This window comes from Pongo pygmaeus, chromosome 11 (assembly GCF_028885625.2).
Source record: "Pongo pygmaeus isolate AG05252 chromosome 11, NHGRI_mPonPyg2-v2.0_pri, whole genome shotgun sequence".
NCBI classification, from domain to species: domain Eukaryota; kingdom Metazoa; phylum Chordata; class Mammalia; order Primates; family Hominidae; genus Pongo; species Pongo pygmaeus.
The window spans coordinates 20,233,467-20,260,834 of NC_072384.2; the positions used below are offsets into that span (position 1 = coordinate 20,233,467).

Below are 27,368 nucleotides of genomic sequence, written 5' to 3' on the forward strand. Positions count from 1 at the left end.
CCAAGCTAGGCATATAGATTTGGGTTCATCAGCATACAGTAACCAGCTGAAATCATGGAAATGGGAATGAATGAGTTAACTCAGTGAGGGTACATCTCTCCTTAAAAACAAAATAAAACAAAAGAAAACAAACAGAAAAACAGAGCTGACACAAAAAAGTCAACATTTAAAGGGTAGGATCAGGACAAAGTATTCATCCAGAAGACTGAGAAGTGGCCAACAGATCTCCAGCGCTCTTGTAAGGCCATGTGTAAATGAAAAGTCAAACTCTGTAAAATGTTGGAGAGATTTATTCTGAGTGAAATATGAGTGATCATAGATCATGACACAGGTCTCAGGAGATCCTGAGAACATGTACCCAAGGTGATTGGGGTGCAGCTTGGTTTTATACATTTTAGGGAGATATGAAACATCAATCACATATATTTAATATAACCATTGGTTTGGTCCGGAAAGGCAAGACAACTCGAGATGGGGCTTGCAGGTTATAGATAGATCTACAATTTTTCAGATTGTTTTAAAGAGTTAATATCAATAGAAAGGAATGTCTGAGTTATGATAAGAGGTTGTGGAAACCAAAGTTTTATCATGCAGATGAAGCCTCCAGTTGGCTGGATTTAGAAAGAATAGACTGTAAATATTTCTTATGAGATTTAAGGTCTGGGTTGATGTCAAATGCTATTTGGCTTTTCCCGAATTCCAAAAGTGGGGAGTGTATAATGAGGTAAGTCCGACCACCCCTTCCCTGTCATGGCCTAAACCGTCGTTGAAGTTAACTTTGGAGTGCCCTGCCATGGAGGAGAAATTCCACTCAGATGATCAATGGGGGGTAGAGGGACTTCAAATTTTATCTTTGGTTTTGATTTACATATGTGTGCTCCAGGTAGCTCATGAGATTATGGCCTGAACCAGATCTGACAATGAGGAGCTTCTTATTAGCCTTAGCATGAACTATTTAAATAAAATGTGCTTAACCATTAAAAAAAGCGTAGAATCATGTGTTATATATATAAAATGCATATATTACATATCTAATATATATAGATATATATCTATATATAGATATATAGATTTTTTTTTGAGATGGAGTTTTGCTCTCATTGCCCAGGCTGGAGTACAGTGGCACAATCTCGACTCACTGCAACCTCTGCCGCCTGGGTTCAAGCGATTCTTGTGCCTCAGCCTCCTGAGTAGCTGAGATTACAGGTGCCCAACACCGGGCCCAGCTAATTTTTTGTACTTTTAGTAGAGATGGGGTTTTTCCATTTTGGCCAGGCTGGTCTTGAACTCCTGATTTCAGGAGATCCACCCGCCTCTGCCTCCCAAAGTGATGGGATTACAGGCATGAGCCACCGTGCCCGACCTGTTTTCAATTTAATTATTTCATCATGCATTCTTCATTCATTCCTTCATTCACTCGTTGAATAACTACATTAACTGAAAACATCAAAAGGGGGTGTGTGTGTCACTGTCCACATAGTCATTTTATGTGTCTTCAGCCAATATCCTTTAGATATTTATACATATTTATTGGTAGGGAAAAAAACCAATTTTCTTTTAACAAAACTTTAAACCACTTTATAATCTAACAACAGATTTATTTGAAGCACTTAATTTTTTTATCAAAGTAATACATTTATGAAGTCAAATAGTATAGAAAAACTGAACATAAGAAATCAGCTGTTGCCCCACCATCTCGTCTTCCTCTTCACATGCAGTTACTTTTAGTTCCATTACTCTTCTTATTTTTAACTCGATTTTACTAAATATGTTGTTATTTCTTGATTTATCCATTTTAGATATAATCTTTTGCCCACCCACGTTGGTAAATGAGGAGCTGCCTTTCTGGGACCCAGTCACATAAGAGCCCCTCTCATGCTTTCTGTACAGGTCTATCACCATTTTGGTGAGGTTCATTTTCAAAGTCCTTATTGTTTGTCTGATATATGCATGCAAGTGATAAAGCTGGTATTTGTTACTTGCAGACTTTTTCTAGGATCCTCCTTCCAAATGCCCTGTTTTCTTGTATCTCATTCTAGACCTATAGATTTGGTTTCCTCAACTTTAAAATTCTTAACATTCTGAGCCAAGTAATTCTTCATCAGGGGGGCTATCCTGGTTTTACAGATGTTTTGCAGCATCCCTCACTCCCACTCACTGCATACCTGTAGCAGTCCCATCTTGACAATGAAAAATGTCTCTGTATATTGCTAAATGTCCTCTGGAAGGGCAAAAGCATACCCAGCTGAGAACCATTGACTCAGACTGGTTTTTCTCTGTGACTTCTGCATAGCTGCTATCCCAAAATACGTGGCCTGTTCTGTGGTGGGTTCTCTGTTTCCTGGGTCTCATGTCTTTCTTTTTTACATACTTCTTTAATTGGGTGAACCACGTTGTGACAGGCAATCTTCATGATGGCATCCAATATTCCCTGCCTCCTGGTATTCACACCCTTGTGTAATTCTCTCCCAGGTTGGACTAGGTGTCCCTTCTGCAGTTAAGGTTCTAAAAGACTTTGATTTCTGTTTTAACTGTCCTCCTGTGTCCTCCCTCTATACCCTTGCCCCCTGCCCTCCACTGTATCTGGGGGAGCCAGATGACATGCTGTTTAAGCAGCTCTATTAAAAAATCAGCAGTCAAGAACCTGAAATCTCCTGTCAACAGCCACACGAGGGAGCTTGGAAGCAGATCATCAAGCTCTTTGCCCAGGACAACAGTTTGACCTCGGAGACACCAAGAGCTGGAATCATCCAGTTAAACCAGGCTGAGATTCCTGACCTCTCCCAGAACTATATAAGGTGATAAATGTGTGTTGCATTAAGTTGCTAAGTTTGGTGGTAGTTTTTATGCAATATCAGATAATGAATGCATGCATATCAAGTAGAGTCCCAGGAAAGATATTTAGGAAGTCTTCAATAACGACATTACACATGACTGATAATTTGACTAAACATAGGATTCCAGTTTGCAAACCATTTCCGCTTAGAATTGTGATGTTTTTCCACTATCTGCAAATGGCCAGTGTTTTTCTTCAGAAGTTCCATGTCTGTCTGACTTCTGATTCATCTATCTTTAGGAGACTTAGGATTTGCTTTTGCTTTGGGAATGCCGTTTTCTATGCACTGTGCTGGGTAAGACAACAAACTTTTACATCAGTTTTATTCTATAAAATATTTTCAATTATATCTTTGCTAACACCTCCTCCACATTTATCCTCTCTTTCTGTAAATACTATTAGATATTGGACATTACATTTTTGACCCTCTGATTGTCTTCTTTGTTTTTGATTGCCCACTTTTTTGTATTTTTATTCAACTTGCTAGGAGATTCCTCAGATTTTATCTTCCACCTTTTTAGATTTTTTAACAAATTTCTCTATCACATTTGCAAAAGTTATTTCTCATTGTTTGCCAGTTCTTTTTTAAAGATCATGTTCCCAGCCAGGCACAGTGGCTTGCAGCTATATTCCCAGACATGCAGGAGGCTGAAGCAGGAAGATCCCTTGAGTCCAGGAGTTTGAGGCTGCAGTGAGCTATGATCACGGCACTGCACTGCAGCCTGGGAGAGAGAGAGAGAGAGACTCCGTTTCTTAAAAAAATAAATAAATAAATAAATAAATACCATATTATTGTTTTATGGGTTTATATATTATCCTACCTAGCTGAAGATATTATGTTGTTGATGTTTCTTGTGTCTCTTGCATCACCCTTGTTTCTCCATTACCTTTGTTTATTTGTATGCTTTCATTGTCATCTTTTGTCTTGGAGGACGGGTGAAAGTACTGAGTAGCCTTGGTTATGTGTTCACACTTATGACTGAGGCACTACAAATTGGACTGAAGTTCCCAAGTGCAGGAGCTATGCAGGTCAGTAGATGGGCTTTACTGTCTGGTGATCATATGGGTAAACTACGTTTTTCAATGAGGGGACATTTCTATAATTCCAGTTATCACACATGTTTTTTCATGGGGCTGTTCAGTTCTTCCATGGTCAAGGACTCTTATCTCCAGTATAGAGAAAAAAAAAAGTCTCATCATAAGAGCTCTGGGAACAAGGCCACAAAATAAGGCTAGGGATCCCATAGCCCAGTGTGCAGGCAGTCCTTTATTTCCATATTTAGCCCGGTATCTTCGCCTTGCCCTCAGCTTTGGACAGTCCTTGGTTCAACTTCTATATGCTAAAGAATAAGCCCGGGATGGAAGTGAAAAGGAACTTGCCTATTAGCCTGAACAGGAAAACTGTTCAGCAAACATTGGGGCAGAGGCAGCTTTCCTCCTTCATCTGCTCTCCAATTTCCCACACTGAGTTCATATTTTTCACTCATACTAAATTCTCTTCTGTTGTCTTTGTCTTTTCAATTTCCTACTTCTAAAATTAAAAGTTATTTGATTGCTTTGTCTTTTTGTTGTTGTTGTTGTTGGACCGAGTCTCGCTCTGTCACCCAGGCTGGAGTGCCGTGGTGAAATCTTGGCTCACTGCAACGTCTGCCTCCCAGGTTCAAGTGATTACTCTGCCTCAGCCTTCTGAGTAGCTGGGACTACAGGCATGCGCTACCACGCCTGACAAATTCTTGTATTTTTAGTAGAGACAGAGTTTCACCATGTTGGCCAGGCTGGTCTCGAACTCCTGACCTCAGCCTCCTAAAGTGCTGAGATTACAAGTGTGAGCCACCGTGCCCAGCCTGCTTTATGTTATTTTGAAGGAGTTTAAGAAGGGAGAGATAATAAATTTGCACATTCATTCTCCATGTTTAAATGAGAACATACATTTATCACATGTAATTTTTCTGACCAAAAAATAAAAAATCCTGGGGAGCCCTATTAATACTTTAAAATCACTTGTTCCAAGAAAGTAGCACTCCCCTGTGTGCTATTCCACTACAGCATTTCAGCTGACAGTGGCTGTGGGATTTGGCTGGTGAGTATCGGAGCTGGAGGCTCTTGCTGCATCCTGAAACTTGCATTACAGAAATTGACACCAATAAAGGCGTGGTATTTTTTCTTGACTTGTTAGTCCTGTGTGCTTCCTTGTGCATCAAAGTACAAATTGCTATAAATATCAGGAGATATGTGGCAAGTTCCTTCATTGGCATTGTGTTTCTAAATCTTCCAGTGGTGTTTTAGCACTCCTGATATATTACCCCATTATTTCTGCCTGGCCCCTCTCTTGAATGAAGATCTACAAGCAAGACGTGGTGGTGGGGTGCACAGGAAGTAAATGTGGCATTCCTAGACGAGAATACAACCTAGATGGGGGCTCGAACAAGCATCCAGAAAAAAATGGCAGGTTCCTTGAGAGAAGTACACACAGTACCATGAAAGGTCAGAGAACAAAGCAGAAGAGTTTACAAGTTAAAAAGTAAATATAATGGGCTTTGATTTCCAGCCCCACTGATCCCTTGCTGTGTCTTCTTGGACAAGTCATTTAACCTTTCTAGGCCAAAATTTCCTTGTCTGTAAAATAGAGAAATACTAGTACTGACTCCATAGTCATTGTGTAAGAATGAGATGAATTAATGTATGCAAACTACGAAAACTATGCATTGGCACATACTCAGCACTTGATAGGTATTAGCTGCTAGGAAATATTTTCTAGCTGAAAGATCAAAGACAGTGGCATATGGCTGGTGTTAGGAATTTGAACTGGATTGTTAAGGCTGGAAACTATCCCCTGACCCATCTTTCCACTGCAGCTTTAGAACAGGGCATCCGACTGCCAGAGCCCTCATTTCTTAACATCGAGAGGTCAAACTACTTATTAAAGTGGAGACATATCTTCAATAACTTCGAATTTGGAGAAATAATGATAATTCAAGGCCTCCTTGCTGGACAAAAGGTAATTAACTGCACAGAGAACCGAATAAGCCCTGAGCTCAGGCCTTTCATTGAATTTGTTTCACATCTCAAGATGTAAGTATTTACAGGTCAAGTGCTCTAAGAAGAATAAAAACATGTCTTTTCTCTGAGAAAAGCTTTCTTCACACTGACTCCAACTATTTTCTTAATCCTTAAACCTCTAATTAGAGTTCCAGTCCAAAAGCTAAACATTCAATCTCGCATTTTCTCTATCCCTGGCTTAAAAAAAAAAAAAAAAAAAAAAAAAAAAAGTTAAAATAAAGGTAGTTCAGTAACTAGCCTGTTCTTTGGTCTGTTTTGTAACAACCCTTCTTTGTATTTATGCCACATCTTTCAAGTGAGTTTCTCCAAGCCGTTTACAGACAGGATCTCATTAATGCCCCACCACACTGCTGTGAGACCCTTGACCAACAAGATTATCCCACATTTACAGATGAAGAACCAAGGCACTTTGTGCACTCCTTTGTTCTTTCTACAAGCAATGAAGCATCATAAGGGCAAATAATAATTATTCTGATTCTCACGGTACAGCTGTAAGCAACCAGCCTTACTGAAAAAACAAGCAGTTGCTCAATTCTTGGAAAATTTCTGAAGAGTCGTTTAAACTGGGAAAGTACAACGTGAGAAGACCCAGAGGCTGTGAGAACATAGAACCACAGAATGCTGGCTTTACAGAAACCCACTCCCCAAGCAACCCTGCCTCCCACACATACATCAAAGGTGGCAGGACAGAATCTCAAACAGAATATGATTAAGAACTCAGTTCATGCAATGTATATTCATGCCTATTTATACTAGAAGACTTTTGAAATGCACCAGGAAGAGCTACCCCCTCTCCCCAGTATGGCCCCACTGTCATCCTATAACATCTTATGGATTCTACAGGGCATTTCCCCTCTCGCTGTATATGTAACTTCTCCTCCTACTAGATTCAAAATACATTAATTAAATCCAAGAATAATCAGAGGTGAACTATGTGCTAAGTTACTCTGCCTCACACTGATGTTACAAAGATGAATTGTATATTAATCTTAACCCCAAGAATCTTTCTGAAGCCAACTACACCATATTTATTTTCCTACCATGAGCACATAGAACAGCATTTAGCACATGGTAGGTATTATAGAATAAATGTCTGTGTCTCCACAAGATTCATATGTTGAAGACTAACTCTAGTGTGGCTGTATTCGGAAAGGAGGCCTCTAAGGAAGTAATTCAGTGTAAATGAGGTCATTAGGCTGGGCCTCTCTTCCTATAGTATTAGTGTCCTTATAAGAAGAGACACCAGCAAAGCCCCTCTGTCTCTCTCTCCCTTTCTCCTCATTCACGAGGAAAGACCATGTGAGCACACAAGAAAAGGTGGCCAACACAAAGGCAGGGTCCTCAACAGACGCCAACACTGCCAGTACCTTCAACTTGGACTTCCAGTCTCCAGAACTGTTAGAAAATAAATTGTTCTTGTTTATGTCATTCAGTCTGTGGTATTTTGTTTCGGCAGCCCTGGCAAACTGAGACAGTAGGTATTAAACAGATGTTTGTAGAGTTGATTGTATTTGGACATATTTGTTGGCTTTATTTCCATACTAGCTCTTTTCTGAGGGTCTTAGAGGACTAACTTAGAAGCTGCTATTGTCTCTATTTTGATTTTCTTTGATGCTGGCACATGCTGCCCAGCTAGCTCCACAGCCAAAGTTGTTGGGGTTGAAGTAGGGAGTTTCCTTGTGTTTGACTATATTGCCCCAGGTGTATTGTGCAAGGACTAGCCCTGCAGTGAGCAGAAGTCTTAGTGAGTTAGTTCTACACATAACTCTGTTTCCTAGTTATTATAGCTCTCTCTCTACACACACATACACACACACACAGACACACACACACAAACATATACACACATACCCCTCTCTTTATTTTAGAAACATCAGAGAAGTTCCCTGAAGGTCTGTGTCAGGGGGCATTTGAGAAAGTCATTCTTAAAAGGTTTCATTTTCATGCTTGTGTATATTAAAATCTGTTTCCTGTGACTAGAGATAGCCGGTTTTCAAGAGGACACCCTGTACCTTATCTTTCTCCTTCTTCAGGGTAATGTCCCATCCAGGCCCAAGTGTTCTGCCTCTACGCACTGCACATTTTCATTTCCTCTTTGTATTAATTTTTAACCCCAAATTCCCTAAATCCTGGCCTTCACATTCATGCTCTGATAACCCCAGGATGCAGATCATTCATATTATTACTTTTGCCAATAAGGAAATAAAGTGTGTTTTATAGTTTACAGTCTACACAGCATAGTTACTTGCATCATCTCATTTGACCTTTGTCAGTGAATTGCAAAGTTGGCTCAGTTGGCTACAATAAAATGTCATAGACTGAGTGAGTGACTCAGACAACACAATTTATTTTCTCAAACTTCTAGAGACTGGGAAATACAAACACAAGTGCTGGCTGACTCGGTCCCTGTTGAGGGCTCTTTTCCTGGCTTGTGGATGGCCACCTTCTCAGTGTCCTCACATGGCATTCAAAGAGAGAGCGGGAGACAGAGTTCTCTAGTGTCTCCCGCTTTAAGGACACTAATCCTGTCAGATTAGGGCTCCGATCCTATAATTTCATTTAACCTAATTACCCTCATACTCCAAATACAGCTACACTGAGGGTCATGGATTTTGGGAAGGGGGTGGTTCACAACTCAGTTCATAGCAATCTTCTTGGGACTTAGGAGCATATCACAAAATAAAGCATAAACAATAACAAAGAGAAGAGAAACAAGAAAGATTACCCAGATCCAGTGCTACTCAGCATGCCACTGTTTCTCCAGTCAGGCCCACCCTTAGCACCCAAGTCTAACCCTGTGATAATGGAAGTGCTCTCTGTCCTGTCCTTATCATCCATTGACCTTCCCTAGGAGAAAGTGAACAGGAGGACTCTTTATCGTCCTCTAGAGGTCACAGTGTCTCATAACCTCATTACTGTGAAACAGATGATGAAAGTACAAGAGATTGTTGGAAAGCCCAGAAATTTACGGAATGAAACAACTGAAACAAAGTCTGGGAGATAGCAAAAGACTACTGGGAATTTTAAATTCAAAATCAGCAAAGTGTTACTTGACACAAGCCCAGAGACTGAAGTGGTCAGGGCTTAGTTATGCTGCCAAAATAATCCTTCCAAGGCTTGCTTTTCCCCTTCTGTTTATCAGGATTCTTGCTGCTTTGAGGAAATCAAGCATATGCTGGTGTCAGGGAGGGGCTATATGGAGGCAGCATTACATTTTGAAGGGCCTCCATAAGATAGCAGTAATGGCAGGGGTGTTCTAAGGTCAACCCAGCTCTGGCTAGCCACTGCAGAGTTTTGTGCTTTGAAAATGCGCCCTCCCTGGCTTCCTTCTTATTCTTGCCTCCCTTGAGTTGGTGTGTTCAAAATATAAAGTGTCACAGTTCATCATTATTCCCTCCAAGGTGTGTGCAATCACAAATGCAGACAGTGCATCTTTTGAATGCATATGCTTTAAAAAAGATTGATAAAAAGGAAATCCTGAAGCAAAGTCAGACAAACCATTTGGTGCTGGAGGGCAGCTGCACAGCCTCCCCAGAAGGTGATCTGGGAACCGTATTTGGATTGTGTACCCAAAGGATTTCACCATAGATGGATAGCCCTAGAGTTAGTGCATATTCTAAATTTGACTTTGCATTTCTATCAACAAAGATGATGGAAGAATAGAAACAGAAATTGATCATAACACATATATAGATTTCAACTGCAATGTGAATAAAATGGAGAAAATGAGGAACAATAAAAAATAATCTCTATTTTTATGAAAAAATATAATATCTGCTGGAGAACACTAATTTATCTTTCATGAGCAACTCAAGCGTCACTCTCTCTAGGAAGCCTTTTCTGACCTTCTCTCCCAGAGATAATTGATCATCTTTAACTCACTCTACCTAGAACAGACTTCTACCTAGCATCGATGACATTCGTTTTTTTAACTTCTGTTTTTGTCCCATAACTAGACTTCTTTTTTTTTTGAAGGAGTGTCTCTCTGTCGCCCAGCCTGGAGGGCAGTGGCCTGATCTCGGCTCACTTCAAGCTCCGCCTCCCGGGTTCACACCATTCTCCTGCCTCAGCCTCCCAAGTAGCTGGGACTAAAGGCGCCCGCCACCATGCCTTGCTAATTTTTTGTAGAGACAGGTTTTCACCGTGTTAGCCAGGATGATCTTGATCTCCTGACCTCGTGATCTGCCCGCCTCGGCCTCCCAAAGTGCTGGGATTACAGGTATGAGCCACCGCACCTGGCCAATTAGATTTCTTAAAGCCAGGGAAGGATCCTTTTTGTCTGTCTTTGTCTCTCCAGTACATGAGCTAGTATCTGCCACGTGTTACGTGCTCCATGAATGTTTCCTGAGTTGCAAATTTGAAAGAGAAATCCCCACTACTGTGGAGAAGGCAAAGCCATCACTCAACAAAATTCTGTGAACGTCCTGTGTATCTTCAGAATGAGCTCATCTCCCTTTCTGGAGATGACCCCTTCTCCTCCAACTGTCCAGACTCAGAGAAGTTGTCTGTGGCCACAGCCCCAGGTTACAGAACTAAAACTGCCTTCTCTTTCCTAACAACTCTCTGACCTCAAAATGTCTCTTTCTGCCTCTGTTCTTCCATTCCAGAAATTAAACTAATTTCTTTTTATTTAGGAAGAAGTACCTGTTTTCCTTTGAAAAGACAGCAGCAGTTTAACCAGAATGAGTCTCTAGTTGGAGAAATTTCAAGAATAATGTTAAAGGGCAAAGAAGAATTCCAACCCTGGAAAATCAAACCCCTGCCAGGGAGACACTTATAACCATGACTTTGAATCACATTGATCTTTTTCCTCTGGCTATTCAACTATATTAAATAAATTTGCAAGCTGAGAATTGTGTGCAGTGTTTATGCAACTCATCCACCTTACTCCACCTGCTGACTTCTTAACCCAGAGTGCTAAAATTAGAGCCATTGTACACAACCTGGAGGCAGATACTTGATTTTTTTTTGGAGAAGGCAAAATGGGCTCCCTATAAGAGTGGCTCTCTCATAATTTCCACCAGATTCCCAAGGCTATCTTCAGTCACAAAGTTTAAGACAACTAGACTAACAGAAGACTCTTAATTCTTCTCAAGGAGGTTTGAATCAATCTTATCATAAAAACTCTCACAGATAACAAATAACCTCCCCCTGTAAACCCTGTAGTTTTCTGATCTTTTTGCAATCTCTAATAATCCTTAACTCCAAATAGTATTTTCACAGGTATATTTTTTTCACGACAGTGTATCAAAGTCACATTAAAATATCCCCAGTTCTTTATAATGCAATGCCCACCCCCAATGATTCTCTGGTAATTAGGTCAATGGCCTAATAGAACAAACACACTGGGAACAAGCTGTAAGAATATCGATTTTTTATTCCTCAAAGCAGCATTTCAAAGTCTGCAAATGAAGCCTTAACAGAAAGAAATATTAATGTAAGACTGCACAAGAAGAGAATAAAGAATCACAAAATCTAAGACTTGGGAAGAAACTCAGAGGTTATTATTTTTTCCTCTCATCTACTCCTGTGATAGTTATTATGGTTTCTCCAACAAATAGTCATGCATTATTATTTGAGGACGTCCAATGGCAAAGAATTCACTACCACTCAAGGTATTTCATTCCACTGTTATAATCCCTGAATTTTTAGAAGATTCATCTTAAAATTTAGTCAAAATCTCCCTTCTAGTTAGATTGCTGTAGAAATCTGGGAAACACAACTGCCTCCTCTATCTAGATTGCCTTTCAAAAAGTTGAAGGCAGATTTTTTAGTCTCTCATTCCTTATCTCCTTTAGACAGCACTTAGTCCTGCATTTCTTTGCTTATCTTCACAGTTCCAGATACTGTGCAGTTTGACTAGTAATTACCCAGAAAGTTAATAAAAAAATGAATGATTGAGCACATATCTTAGTTGTATCTCTGCAGTATAAGGAGATGGCAAGAGATGTCCAGGATTCTAAATCAGGGCATCTTTCCCACTACCTACTGCTATGGGTTCCCTGGAGCAAGGTGTGGTGGGGATGTTCTGAACTGGAGTGGGGAAGGGGGACACTCTATTAATAATAATGTCCTGGACATCCATCTCCCATGAGTTAGCCTGAGCTAACTGAAATATATAAAATATATAAAACCAAGCTGCACCCTGACCACCTTGGGCACATGTTCTCAGGACCTCCCGAGGACTGTGTCACAGGCCATGGTCACTCATATTTGGCTCAGGACTCATACTTGAACTTTCACACATGCCCTGAGACCTAAACTTAAACAAACAAGGCACAAGTACCTTCTTGATTCCTGCATGTAGCCAGGATTTTAAAACATGCAGATGCCTACGGGATCAGGCAGCTTTTAACAGAGTAAGACCTCAGGATGTAAGAAGATAGGGGCAGGGTAGAAATCAAGAATGCTTTCTCAATTAAATAGATTCACATTATTTAAAACATTGTGCATTTTAAAAACACTCTTAGTTTAGCCCTTGTGGTTAAGAATACAGAATATGCCACCAGACTGAAGAAGGGAGGGTGAATCCAGCTCTGCTTCTTACTTGCTGTGAGATTTTGAAGTGCCTCAGCTTCTGCAACAATCAATTAATCAAACAGGGTTGTGATGAGAAGTAAATGTTGTGTGGATTAATTAAAATAGTGCTCAGTATATAGTTATATATGTGTGTGTGTGTGTGCAATTTGACACAATTATATTCATTATGCACTGTCTGTCTTCATGGCAGCTGTATTTCCCTAGGCATGGCCTGACAGGTACAATTGTGCCTATGGAACTATACCCAAAAGATGCTTTGGAAAATATCTTGCATTGGTTGTAACCAACCATCTTACTAGTCCAATGACATCATTAGAGGATGATATTGTCTAGAATGAAAGCTGCTGGCTGACTATTGGGAAACCTGGATTCTGGTCCCCACTGTGCCATAGATTACCTCATTGGCACATCCACCTGCTGAACTTCTCCATGCCTCAGTGTCTTCAGTCAGCTTTATCACCCTCACAAAGCCCTGATGGTCAGAGTCTAAGACCTGCTATGTTGATAGAATGGTCCTAATCATAATCATATAAAGGGCTATTGATAAACAGATCTAATTATCCATAGTGTTTCTCCCTCTCTCTTGTGGATTTTTCAAGTCCAGATGGGCTTAAAATGAGCCATTGTCATCCTAGTCTCTATTTCTCTCCATTTTCCTTCTCTTCTATTTTTCTCTTAGAAAGAAGGACACCTGTTACATCATGTGGTCCATCATCATTGTTTCACTTCAGGCCTGATTCAGCATTTGATGATTTCTTTACACCCATTCATCATTCATGGCTTTTGATGTTGTAAATAGCTGGAAAGCAAGATGAATCAAAGAGGAATAAACCCAAGAAAAAATAAAGCAAGATAATAATTTAGAGTTTCCTCATAAGCCTGGAGAGGCCTCTGTGTATGGGGCACACTCCAGGCTTCCTTTCTGCTAGGTCACACCACTGTCCATGCAGAAATTCAGTGACATGGCTTGGGCAGAATCTGCCAAGGCCCAGACCCATCTCATGACACCAGCAGATGACAAAGGGAAGAAAGTTGTATTCTTGATCACAGGACAGTGTTTTTTGAGATCATACTATTGTATGTTGTACCCCATGAGGTTTTGATCTAATAGTTTCCTGCTATGACTATATCAAGAATAGTCATCCTTGCAGGGTGGAATTAAGCAGTATCAGAAGAAAATCTTAACTGGCAGTAGCCATCCTAACTGGTGTCGTTCACCATTCCTTGCATGAAGTGTATTCCACCTTGCTTATCACTCTCAACTTCTCATCTTTCATTTTGTCCAAATTCGTTCCAAAATCTGATTCTCACCTACTACTTAAATTAATAATGGGTAATTTAGGCACTAGAACCTATAGATACCATGCAAATTGAAAAATGATCTTTTCCTCAGATACTATGATATTGAGCTTATCACTAGTCTTGAAGCTTAAATGATAAATAAAATTTTAAAAAATCCTTTTATTTAGCATTAGTAAAAAATTGCCCTGTATTTTTGTGAATTTTGTATCAAGTTGGAGTAATTATAAAAAGAAAGGAAGTGATAACATTTTGATTTATGAAACAATAGTATGATAGTTTTGTCAAATAAAATGCCCCAAATCTTTCTGTTTCAAAATAGCAAATGCCACAGTTTGTCATTATCTTAAAAAAAAAAAAAGCCTGAAAAAAAGAAATCTGATTCCCAGAAGCAAGCCACCTATTCCCCAAGGTTATGACTCATATACTCACTACTTCTCTCTAAGACCTGGACAATTGTCTTCTATTAATACAGCCTGCATGTATGCTCATTGTTTTAACAGCCCTCAGTAAAGAAGACTGCAGCAAAGATGACAAAATATATGTGGCAAGTGTCCTTCTGAAATTCAGATATGCTTATGATCTTCTCTTTTGCACTTAATGGATTCCAGCACAGAATAAATAATAAAGAATTACTGCTATCCAGCTGAGGCAAATTAAAGTCAATGCATTTGAGACTTCAACAGTGAATTGACACTGGCCCTGAATACCAATTGCAACTCATAAAGGTAAAGAATAATCAAGGAGTTGGCTGGAAGTCTGGAAATAAGCTTCCCAGATGGGACCAACTTGAGGTTGAAATTATGCAGAGTTCTGGAGGGCACTCATCGTCCCTCCAGCCCAGGCTGAGACTCCACTGGGCATCATGCCATCACACTCACCATTCTTGCAGAGCAGAACAGCCAGGAAGTCCTGAGAAGAAGAATTGATAAAGAGCAAAAGACTGGGTGCCTGGGCTGTCACAAAGCTAAATGCGATGTTTTCCTTGGTTGGAGCTGAATCTGTGTAAATAGCTGAGGATGAGAGGCTTATATTCTTGGTCACAGGATAGGGTTCTTGAAACATGTAAGTAACTGACGTGCCAGCCTCAAAAACAGCAGAAACCTCTGCAAAATATAAGAGGGGAGAGCACACATTGAAACCTTTAGATCCATTGCTGAAGCTAGCCATAACTGCTTTCTCATTTCCTATGCACTGGGCACTGTGTGAGGAGTATTACATACATCAGACAACATGTTCCCCACAATAATTTTGAAGTGGCAGAAGTCACTATTCTTAATTTACAAATGAAAAACTTAATGCTCTCATAGGTTACAAACCTTGAGCAGGGTTGCATAGCCAGAAAAGAAAGCTCAGGTTTGCCTCCTGTGGTTTAAGTCCAGCTCTACATACATCTGCAAAATAATGACCATGTGCCAGGCTAATTCCCTGAGAAGCAAAGATAACATGTACCTGCCTCCATCATAGTGCATAGAGAAATACACTGGCACCATCTTACTCCCAAAACTGATAACCTGACAGTTCTAGTTTGTGTTCTTCTTCTGGTATCTCAGGGAGATTGTGGATGGTCTCTAAATACAGAGCAAGACATGGGGGTGAGCAGCAGTAATTCTCTATGATGTTGGTAAAGTGTGAAGAACAATGAAAACAGCAAAGAAGAAATTTATGGACAAAGTAAAAAAGGCATAGGTCTCCAACTCTTAAACTCACTTTTTTAGATGTGTAGGCATTGGTACTCAGTTCCAAAATAGAGCCAAGACTTGGGTAAATAGGCTTTCCTATGGGAAACAATCCCTCTAGCATAACACACTGAATGGAGATCTGCCACCACCAGGAAGAAATATGGGATCTAGAAACTGATAAAATTCATTTAGTGGGATCTGTAAATCACCCAGCCTCCTTGAAGAATGCTCTCGCACACCAACTGTTACCATGTTAGTGTAGCGGAACTAGCACTGAGTGACTCAGCACCGGATCTGGAGTCTCACTTGATTTCATGCCGGCCATGTGGTCCCAGGCAAGATAATGAACTTTGCGGAGAATGTTTTCTTATCTGATGAATGGGAATCATAACACCTACCTCATCAGTATTTCTCTGATGCATGTGATCTGATGTATGTAAAGCACTTAAGACAGTTGCCCAGTACAGTTTGAACTTACAGAGTGTTAGAAGAGAATTTAACCTGTATCCATCCCAATAGACTTTATACAATATATTCATTTATTAAATGTTCATCTGTCCAAATGCTGAGATACTCTCTTTAGATCAAGGCTGCTCTTGAGTTCACTTTAAATTTTATCTCTACACAGTAACAGAGTGTGTGGGGAAGGCTCTTTCATAGGGCAGCACACCTTAGATCAGGCAGCAAACCTCTGCCATAAAAACTGCACAGTAAACATAAACCCATATTGGCATGATTAGTTTCCCTTTGTCCTAAATGGCATATGGAATGTTCCAAATTCCCCATGAAAGTCTCTGATTGAGTTAGTGGCACCTAGAATATAATAATACCTGGCTTTTGCTTCCTAATTCTATTGCAAATGTGTTCCACCTTGTGAAAATTCTGTAACAGTCTGTAATAGTGCCAAAAAATTAAAGTTGCATATTTATGTATATTGCCTAGCAGATTGAAAATGCTAGTTCATTTTTACTAAAGGTTCAGAGAAAGTGTTTGCATTTATCATGCAGGTTACAACCTTGGTACTCCTGTTTATAAAAATATGCAGCAGACATCTGTGACAGTGAGAATTCTGGTTATCATCAGCTTGGTTCAAGAATTTTCCTTGAATAAATTTTCTCAGGGGTGTTTGGTCTGCATTTTGAGCTACTGCCTCCTAGTTAACAAAATAAAGGACTTTTGTTTGATATTTGTGTGTGTGCTTAAACGGAAGTAAAATTCAGAGCATTCTGTTAGGAATAACATAGATATGAGCATATACAGGATACTACTTTTTTCTTTATACTTAAGACAATAAATTAAAAATGAAAAGCATTTTGTAATTAGAAATGTCAAACCAAATTTCTGTTGTCACTCTTCCTCCAGCCCCAGTTCTAGTTATTTTTAATGTTTAAATATTGTCTGTTTTATCATAAAGCTAAATTCAGCAATACACCTGGACTCTATTATTCTTTCAGTTTCTTATACTTTATAATCTAAGAGTTTAAGCTTTTGATCAGATGGGTTGAGTTATCTGAACATCTAAAACCAGTGGCCAAAAAGGATAAAGACACTTAACTTGTAAGTGATTTCTAATGACCATGATGATTCTCCAAGGCCACCGAGCCACTATCAACAATACCCCTTGAGCATCCACTTGGTGGAAGAACCTATGCTAACTAGATTCTGAGATGGTAAGACACATATTTAAAAAAAACAAACATCTGGGCCAGGCACGGTGGCTCACACCTGTAATCCCAACACATTGGGAGGCCGAGGTAGGTGGATCACCCCAGGTCAGGAGTTCGAGGCCAGCCTGACCAACATGGCAAAACCCCATCTCTACTAAAAATACAAAAATTAGCTGAATGTGGTGGCAGGTGCTTGTAATCCCAGCTACTGGGGAAGCCAAGACAGGAGAATCACTTGAACCTGGGAGGCGTGGGTTGCAGTGAGCTGAGATTGTGCCATTGTACTCCAGCCTGGGTGACAGAGTGAGACTCTGTCGAACAAAACAAAACAAAACAACAAACAAAAACAAAACAAAACAAAAATACCAATGGACCAATGGAAGTTAACCTTGGGCTTGATGTGTTAGTGACAGAGACAATGTTTTCCAGAGCTGGATGTCTCTGAGAGCAGAGCCTCCTGAGACCTGCAAGAGGATCTCCATATCGACAGGGCATTGATGGGTGACATGAAATAGGAGAAAGAGCTGGAAATGGGATGATACTGGAGGGTGCGTCTCTGAGCCTCCATAGGGCCTGTAGACTTGGAGATAAAACCTGAATCTATGCATGTCCTGCAATCACAGGATCCCATTCAATCTCACGTTACTCAATATAAATCAGGATGAATTCAGTCTTGGGATGGGTGAAAGGATTGGAAGAAAGTACATAAAAGCACAGCACATAGTAGGAACTCAATGAACAGTAGCTGGTTTTAATAATAGTAGTAGAATTAGATTTGGAATTAGAACAAACAGAAAGACCAGTCCTGGGTAATGAATGGTCTAGAAATTACCCAGAAATCATCCAAGCTGTAATTAACTTAGATAAAATCAAACAAACTAAATAAAAATAAAACAATTGGAAATTTGAACACTGAGCAATTATTTCAAAAATTATTATACTTTTCTTACTTTTCTTATGATAATGATCCTGTAGCTGTGTTTATCATGAGTGCTTATCTTTTAGCAATACATGATGTAATATTTGTAGATGAAATAGTATTATATCTGGGATTTTCTTCAAAATAATAAAGGAGGAGGATAGGAGGGGAGTGTATTGATGAAATAAAAATGATCATGAGTTTGTAACTGTTGAAGTTAGATAACTGGTGAATGGGAGTTCTTAAACTCTTCCCTGTCCTACAGAATATGTTTGCCATTTTTTGCATAATAAAAAGTAAAAATAAATGGTATAAATTGAAATGAATATAAGTATTAAATGATTTCTGGAAAGGTTTTTGGCAATATGTAAAGAGTACCCAAATGTACATACTTTTATTTTTTTCACTGAAATTCTGTTATTAAGAAAATAATCAATATATGTGTTTATTGTAGCATTATTTACACACAAAATTTTAGATAATGAAAAATTTCAATCAATAAGAAGAGTCAGCATTTAGTGAGACTTTACATGTCGTGGGCTATCCCATGTGCTTTGTGGAGTGCTCATCGAATGTTAAACACGACTTCCTGTGAAAGAGTCCTGCGCTTCCCACATCTCATAGATGAGGAAACCAAGGAATCTTGCGGTTGAGGTATACAACCAGTGTCATACGACGTGGACTGTAGATGAACCAGAACCTTAACTTTGGCAGGGGTGGTGCCAGAGCTCCACGATTTATCTGTGAGCAGTAATGCTCTGGTAATAGGATGGATTAAACAAGAGAAGGCAGTAGCACCAGATGGAACATATTGCAGTCATTAAGATGGATGCTTACAAATATTGGTGACTTACATAGAAATGCTTTTGAAAGGAAATAAAGAAAATCCAGAATATAAAATGTAATGGGCAAAATTATCTTAGTTATATTAAGTGCAAGGGGATAAAAAATTAGAAGGAAGTACAAATTCCCTATTAATGATTATTTCTGAGTACTTAGATTGGGTTTTAACTTTTCTAGATTTCTAAATAAATTTTCAAATAAATTTTATAAATAATTATCTTACATTTTAATTAGGAAGAAAAAACATTTAAATTAAAACACTATGACAGTCGTACGTACCCAGGTTCTTTATTAATGGTGTGTGTGTAGGGGGGATAAGAGAGCTAACAACAAACACACATCAACAAATGGTGTTAAGACAAGGATATATCCACCTGCAAAAGATTAAAACTGGCCCCCTACCTCACAACAAATATGAAAATTCACTCATAATGCATCAAAGATCTAACTGTGAGAGCTAAAACTATAAAACTCTTAGGAGAAACCATAGGTGTAAATTTTCATGATCTTGGATTAAGTAAAGCTTCCTTAGCTATGATCCTAAATGTATAAACAAAAAAGATAGGAGACTAGAGAAAATGAACATGATCAGAATTTAAAATTTAGTGTTTCAAAAGATACTATGAAGAAGACAAAATACAGCCCATAGAACTGGAGAAAACATTTGCAAATCATATATCTCATAAGGGAATTATATTCCAAACATACAACAAATTATTACAACTGACTAGTAAAAAGAAGAAAAATTTAAAATCTACAAAAGATGTTAGATATTTCTGCAAAAAAATTATGTACACAAATGGACAATAAGCACAGGAAAAGATATCCAATATCATTAGTCATTAGGGAATGCAAGTCAAAACCACAATGCGATAGCATTTCATATTCAGTAAGATGTCTATTATCAAAAAGTCGGACAATAAAAAGTGTTGGCAAGAAGGTGAAGAAATTGGAGCCCTCATTCACTGCTGGTGAGAATGTAAAATGGAACAGCCGATTTGAAAAAGTTAGGAAGTTCCTCAAAAAGATTAAACCTATAGTTACCGTATACACAACAATCTCCTTCTAGGTATATATCCAAGAGGATAGACAACATATGTTTGCACAAAAATGTGTACATATTTATAGCAGTGTTATGTATAATAGCCAAAGAAATGAAACCATCCCAACATCCATTAACTGATCAATGGATGAATGGATAAACAAACTGTGGTGCTTTCACACTGTGGAACACTCTTTGGCAATTAAAAAGGAATAAAGTAATGATGACTGTTATAACATGGATGAACTGGGACAATATTACGTGAAGTAAAAGAAATCAGACACACAAAGATCACATACTATATGGTTATATTTATATGAAAGCCTCAGGATGGGCAAATCTACAGAAAAAGAAAGTAGATTAGTGGTTTCCAGGGATGCGGGAAGAGATAACTGGGGAGTGGCTGCTAATGACATGGAATTTCTTTTTGAGATGATGAAAATATTCTGAAACTGATGGTGGTGATTGTTATACAACTGTGTGAATATCCTAAACATCACTGAATTATACACCTTAAAAGGATGGCTTTTATGGTATATAAATTACATCTAAATAATTGAAAGAGAGAGAAAAAAATACACAATACCAAATAGGATGGAATCCTTTTACCATGCTCACGTATAGAATGAAATTAGGGTCATAAAGAGAAAAAATGAACCAAAAACAAGCTAGATGAACCTCCAAATCTGACATTTAGAAAGTCAGTACACCTTTATGAACCCCTAATAAGTTAAATTTAGGTCTTAATACCTACTCTATTTGTTTGGATGAGGAATATATGTTGCAGTTAATTACTAGTTTATTTTTTATGATGATTACTTCTTCGTATCATTATGAGAGATGGAAAAATGGCCAATGAAAGATAGTTTTGACCTAGGAATTGGTAATGAAAAAAATGTCCCTAATTCTATCCAAGATATATTCAGTATTTACACACAATGTCCTTGAAATATACTGTGCCACAGTAAGTAGCATGGAAGGCTGCCCCAGTCGCCCAGCAGAACACCCTCTGTTCAGAACCATCTTGTAGCCGCTGGCTTCTCATTTCAGTTCCAGCCATATTCTCCAGAGGCAGTTGGCAGGCCTCAAAGATGTGGCTAAAAAGGCCACCTTACATACATTGTGAGGACTAAATATCAAGGGAATCATTTTCTCAGAATTATCAGAAAGAACAAACAGTTTGGAAGTAGTAAAATACAAAGCATATGAAAAGGCTAGGCACACACTTGCCTATGTAACTTACAGATCATTATTAAAAGTGGGAGGGAGCACAGAGATGTTGCAACATATGCGGGGAAAAGATACAGGGCCGTGGACAGAAGAAAATTAATATGAATGGTTTTGGAGAAAGGGGCCAAAAAAAAAAAAAAAAAGAAATTAGGCTAAAAAAAAAAAAAAAAGAAATTGAATAATGTCCCCAGAGAAATGCAGAGAGGTCTACTGTTCGTGTTCTTCCAAACAAAAGACTTGGTTAGAGATGCTGAGAAGAATGCTTGTGCATTTCAGTGCCTGGGTTTCATAGTATTTATTCTGTTTGTGCTCCTCCTAGCATGCGGGATGGCTCAAAGGGGAGCATTCACACTTCTCAGGGGAAGTTGTTCAGAGAACGCCCCCAGTGTGAATACCTAGCAGCACTTTGCTTGTTTAGCTCATAATATGAGCCCCTGGAATGGAAACTGTTTTATCTTAAGCTTCCATGCGGTTAGCCCCAAAATTTTTACCACTAATTTTCTCCCAAGAAGCATAACATGCTCTTCAGCAATAATAAGTAAGTAATTCAAACTAATTCAGGAGAAGGCCCCTGTATGAATGAACAGAGAGGGCTCATACTATAGTATCCTTCAAATAAAACAGTGAGTGCTTTTTTTCCCTTTTGTTTCTAAGTTCCAACAGTAGTAAGCTGGACTGAATAAACCATTGCTTTGTAAAGGTGCTTTGAAGATGTGCTTTAATGAATTGAGAAGAATTATTTATAATTGCTCTGATTGTTTGTAAATGGTGTCTCAAAGTGATTCAAGCATTTTATTTTAATAATTTAAATGCTGCTCTTGAAATATTGTTTACATTATTTACTGAACAAACTTTTTCCATCAATTAAATAAACTTTAAAATATTGCAAAAATTGAGAGTACACCAAATCTTTTTCCTTGTGTTTGAAAAATACTATGTATTTATACTGAATATTGAGATTTTCTAGTTTCTTGAGGTATCTTGAATTTATCTAGAGAATTTACACAATGATCCTCATTCCTTGTCCAAGGTGTATATCCGTGATTATCAATTTGTGTCAATGTAATGAACTCATGAGATTGTGAAGGGGTATAGGAAAAGCCCTGGAGCAGAAGTTTTGACTTTCATGTGTGTTTCAGTCCCAGCCCACCAATGAACTAAATGTGAGCTTTCAGATAGGGCTTTTAAGGCCTCAGACATTCGCTCAAGTCACCTGCAGAATAGAGAGATTTCACCAAATACACGGTACTGTGTTTACTAATTTACTGATATTCTCTTTGTTGTAAAAAATAATTTAAGATGGCTTAAGTATCTCTAAGGCTCCCCCAGGGCTAGATTCTACAATTCTTTGATTACATTTGCGGACTGAGGGATTGGAAGTGGAAATATTAATGTGTTCACTAACAATCTAGCTAACAACAGAAATGTGAATCCACCTCTTTCTCTACTTAACTGGCTTTTTGGCCGTGGGCAGGGTGTTTTCCTGTAATTATCCATCCAGTTCAGTTACATTGCCAGTGAACACACGTAATACCAACAAGTATATGCAATTACGTTGAAGAACTATGCAGACTCTTTAAACAGAGGGAGAGTAGATGATAAAGACTGTCTCAGAGTATGAGTATTACATGGCATGACCATAGCGTGTAGGTGATACAGCACCACCGCACTCAGGAGAAACAGGAGCACCTGAGGTACCTTTTTTGCAAAAGGGCCCTTCATAAGGCGAATTGGTGCAATCACACAGGTAGCCATTGTGCTTCTCCACACACTTGCCCCCGTTGTGGCAGATGCTGCCGTAGCTGCTGCAGTGGCCGGGGCAGCCTGGCCTGACTCCAGATGTGACCTTTGCCCTCTCTTCCAGGTCCATTTTCTGTCCATTCAAGTGTAAGGAGCGAATGCATCCTAGGAAGCCTTTCTGTCTGGATGACGTTCCCCCTAAGAGGTTAAATAAAAGGAAACAAATGTAAGGTATTATAGGGCTCAATACATTTAGGTTTAATGTTGGCATGGGTAAGAGTTAAGTAGTAATCTCTTGTCATGCAGGTCTAAATTAATTTTTTCATTAAAGTTTCCAGTGAGAGTTGGAATTCCGAAGAGCCTCAAAAAAAATGCATGTCCTAGAAACATGGGTGGAGCTAGAGGCCACAATCTTTAGCAAACTAAGGCAGGAACAGAAAACCAAATACCCCATATTCTCATTTATAAGTGAGAGGTAAATGATGAGAACACTTGGACGCAAAGAGGGGAGCAACAGACACTGGGTCCTACTTGAGGGTGTTGGGTGGGAGGAGGGAGCAGATCAGAGAAAAATAACTATTGGGTACTAAGCTTAGTACCTGGGTGACAAAATAATCTATACGACAAATCCACATTATACAAGTTTACCTACATAATAAACCTGCAAATCTAGCCCTGAACCTAAAATAAAAGTTAAGAAAAAAATACACGTCCTTCTAGGCTGGGAACCCCCTCCCTCAAGCTCTTTCCGTATATACACAAAAAAAGTGAAAGATTGTAGTTCCTGTATTTTACAGGTTTAAGAGTAAAACTTCAGATGGCCATGTTTCTTGTGAAAAAAAAATTCTTACACAGTCCACAGCACACTTTCATCTGAAGTGGAAGGCACAGAGTGGGACTGTCCTTTCTGGTAAAGTTAGACAGAAGCTGTTAGGTACACCAACTTAGAAAACTTCAGTAGACTTCCTAATGCTTGCACAGTGCAGTGCAGTGGAGTGCAAGGTGGGTAGACCAGAGCCAGATAGACATGGAGTCAAACTCATGTCACTTGCTGATTAGCCATATTGACCATGGAATTACCTCAGCCTCAGCTACTTCATCTATAAAATAAAAATCAATTTATTGTGTGGGTGTATGGTGAGGCTTCATTAAGATCATACAATAGGCCGGGCATGGTGGTGCATGCCTGTAATCCTAGCATTTTGGGAGGCCAAGACGGGCTGATCATTTGAGGTCAGGAGTTCAAGACCAGCCTGGCCAACACGGTGAAACCCCATTTCTACTAAAAATACAAAAATTAGCCAGGCATGGTGGCAGGCACCTGTAATTCCAGCTATTCGGGAGGCTGAGGCAGGAGAATTGCTTGAACCCAGGAGGCTGAGGCAGAAAAATAGCTTGAACCGGGGAGGCAGAGGCTGCAGTGAGCCAAGATCACGCCATTGCATTCCAGCCTGGGCCACAGGGCAAGACTCTTGTCTCAAAAAAAAAAAAAAAAAAAAAGAAAATAACCTAGAGTACAATACCTGTTCAATCACTGCTGCTCTCTTATGCCTTCTTTTGCACCTTCACAATGGCTAGAACCAATTCCTTAATATATATGTGCTGATTAATCCTTAAATTAAGCTGATTAATAATTAGCTTATTCTTACATTATGATTTAGAAGACAGATTTCTTTTTTGTGGAATACACAATAGGCTTGTAATTTTCTGCTGAGGATATATCTTGAAGATTTCAGAGAGATTTTATATGTTTCTTGAAAATTATTCAAGAATCAGGCAGATTTAATATTTCAGAGTGTTTTCTTCCCATCAGAAATCCAGTTTTCCACCAGCCTACCCCTCTGATATCAGAAAAATGTGTGTTGAAAGACAAGCCGGGAAATTAAGCTAAGTCCCATTAGAAGGTATTTATTTGGTGCTGAAACTCCTGGGAGAAACCAGGGGAGGTGGAGGTACAGACTGGCCTTAAAGAACACAACTTCTGTTTCAAATCCTCAGGCTCAAGTCTACACATATGGATGAGTGAAAGCCACACACAGGTCTTTGAGGTCTACCAGATGTACTAATGGAGAGGAGGAGAAGATGGAAGGGAAAATACCAAGGTCAGGACCAATTTGTCATTTGTTTTCTGTACCCTTAGGATCTCTCATCTGAGCCTCATTCTAGAAATTATTCTACAACTTTATTAAATCTTTGTCTGGCAAATGACCAGATACAAATGTGTCCTTATCAAAGTGGATCAGATGAGAAATTGAAATGCATAATCTTAGACAGGGAATAGAGATGTTAAGTGAGAAACAAAGATGTAAGTTAAAGGAATGACTAGATAATTTAAAGAATTCCTGGCATGAGTCAGACTGGCCCAATGGTGGGTCAATGGCTTTGAGGAAAGCAAGGAAATAATTAGAAATGGGGAGGATGTGAGGGGGACATGGGGCAGGGGAGAGTGGGGAGAGAAAGGCTGTTTTTCCTAAATCCCACCAGGTCAGCAGACTCATAAATGTATGTATGACATTCACTTGCTACATCCAAAGACATTTATCCTAAGGGATAGATCTCGTCTTGCATTCTGAAGTAATGATTTATAGAATACAATATGTGTTCAATTATTTTATTTTCAGTTCCCGTAAGTGATACCCAAGCAGGCCAGGAGGGCAAACCCAAATTGCATTCTCCTGTCTGTCTCAATTTTGGTAAGTAAATCTCTTTAACCACAAGATAAATCAATTATAAACACAAGCAGATTATAGAGGAAGGTTCATTATTTCTTTCCTAGAGAGTGTGTAGAATAAAGAAGAGAGGATTTATGTAGTCAAATATTTTGTTTGGTTTTGTTTTTCTCATTTTGTAGTCACTCCCCATGGTGGATTTGAATAACTCTTCTTATATCTTGTTAGTGTCATTTTTCTTTTAGCAGAAGTGAAGAATGCAAGATCTATTGCACATGTTCTTGCGTGTGACTTAGTCAACAACTTTATTAATGGAGAAGAAGATGACTGGGGTGGGTGGTTTCTCGGGCAAAAATGCACTCCTTAAGGTTTGAGACTTATACAGCCTGGTGATAGTGACACAAATCTGGGGGATTATTTCAATTACAGATGCTGACAAAACATAATGACACAGTGAGTTATGAACTCAATTGCACAGTGAACTAAATTTCCATTTTTACCTGGCTGTTTTAGTCTTTACAAAGGAGAAAACTAGGAGTAAGTTTGTTTTTTCTTTATCAAGAGAATAATTTTTTTAAAGTGGCCCTTCTTACCTACTATGTGTAGAGAGTTATTGGAGGCATGAATCTTATGTAAAACTTATTGTACAGAAACAGAAAGGCGACAGTAATCTTCCCTCATCCACCTCTCTGACTGTCTTCCTCCCTTACCCCAGCGCTGTGGATTTTCTCTCCCTCTCCCAGAAATCTCTGTTTCTGAATCCATTTGCTTCTCTCTCTCTCTCTTCTTTCTCTTTCCTTCTTCCTTCCTACCTTTCTTTCTTTCTTTCTCTTTCTTTTTTTCTTTCTTTCTCTCTCTCTCTTTCTTTTCTTCCTGTCTGTCTGTCTTTCTTTCTTTCTTTCTTTCTTTTTCTTTCTTTCTTTCTTTCCTTCTTTCTTTATTTCTCTTTCTTTTCTTCCTTCCTGCCTGCTTATTTGTTTTATTTCTGAGACAGAGTCATATTCTATCATCCAGGCTGGAGTGCAGTGGTGTGATCATAGAGCACTGCAGCCTCCATCTCCCAAAGTTCAAGCAATCCTCCTGCCTCAGCCTACCAAGTAGCTGGGACCAAAAGCGCACACCACCACGACCAGCTAATTTATTAAAATTTACTTTTATTATTTATTTATTTAATTTTACTAGAAATGAGGTCTTACTACATTGCCCAGGCTGTCTCAAAACCCTGAGCTCAAGCAATCCTCCAGCCTTGGCCTCTCAAAGTGCTGGGATTACACGTGTAAGCCACCATGGCCAGCTTGTCTGCTTCTTTCTATGCCTGGAGACTGCTTTCAGTATATTCTCTGTCACCCTAACCTGAATCCCTGCAAAAACATGCTACCTTCAGCCCCTGCTCTTCCTTTCCATTCACCATTTTGTGGCCAGAATTAATGCAAATTTGAAAATGTGATTCTGCTGTATGTGTTTGATACCCTTCGGGAACTAGTCATTATCCTAGGGATCAAGCTGAAATTCCTGATCACAACTGACACAGCAAGGGAGATCTGGCCTCCCCTTACCTCACCAGCTTCTTTCTCCTACACTTCCTGCACTGACTTCAGTGCACCAAGCATTCTGAACCACTTGTGGCTCTCATGCCACATGGCCTATCTAGACTTTGCACCTCTTCACATATGTTGTATTTACTAGTATGTTATCCATCCCCATGCACCCCACTGCTTGTCCTACACTACCCCTGTAGTCGCAGGCATGAACACCTGAACTCATATAAACTTATTAGTCATTTATCTTTCTACCCACCGAGCATTTACTTATTTTAATTATTTGTCAGTTTTTTAAAACAC

The 27,368-nt window shown here is 39.1% G+C and overlaps 1 protein-coding gene across 1 annotated transcript in view; it reads right to left on the minus strand.

The window, feature by feature from the left end:
• The window catches only part of CNTNAP5 (contactin associated protein family member 5), an 874,937-nt gene that overhangs the window by 115,883 nt on the left and 731,686 nt on the right, over nucleotides 1–27,368 (minus strand). The window contains exons 18-19 of the mRNA XM_054478744.1: nucleotides 22,817–23,056; nucleotides 14,617–14,841 (exon numbers count right to left, since the gene is read on the minus strand). Coding sequence (XP_054334719.1) covers nucleotides 14,617–14,841; nucleotides 22,817–23,056 — 465 coding nt within the window. The remainder of the gene's footprint in view (nucleotides 1–14,616; nucleotides 14,842–22,816; nucleotides 23,057–27,368) is intronic.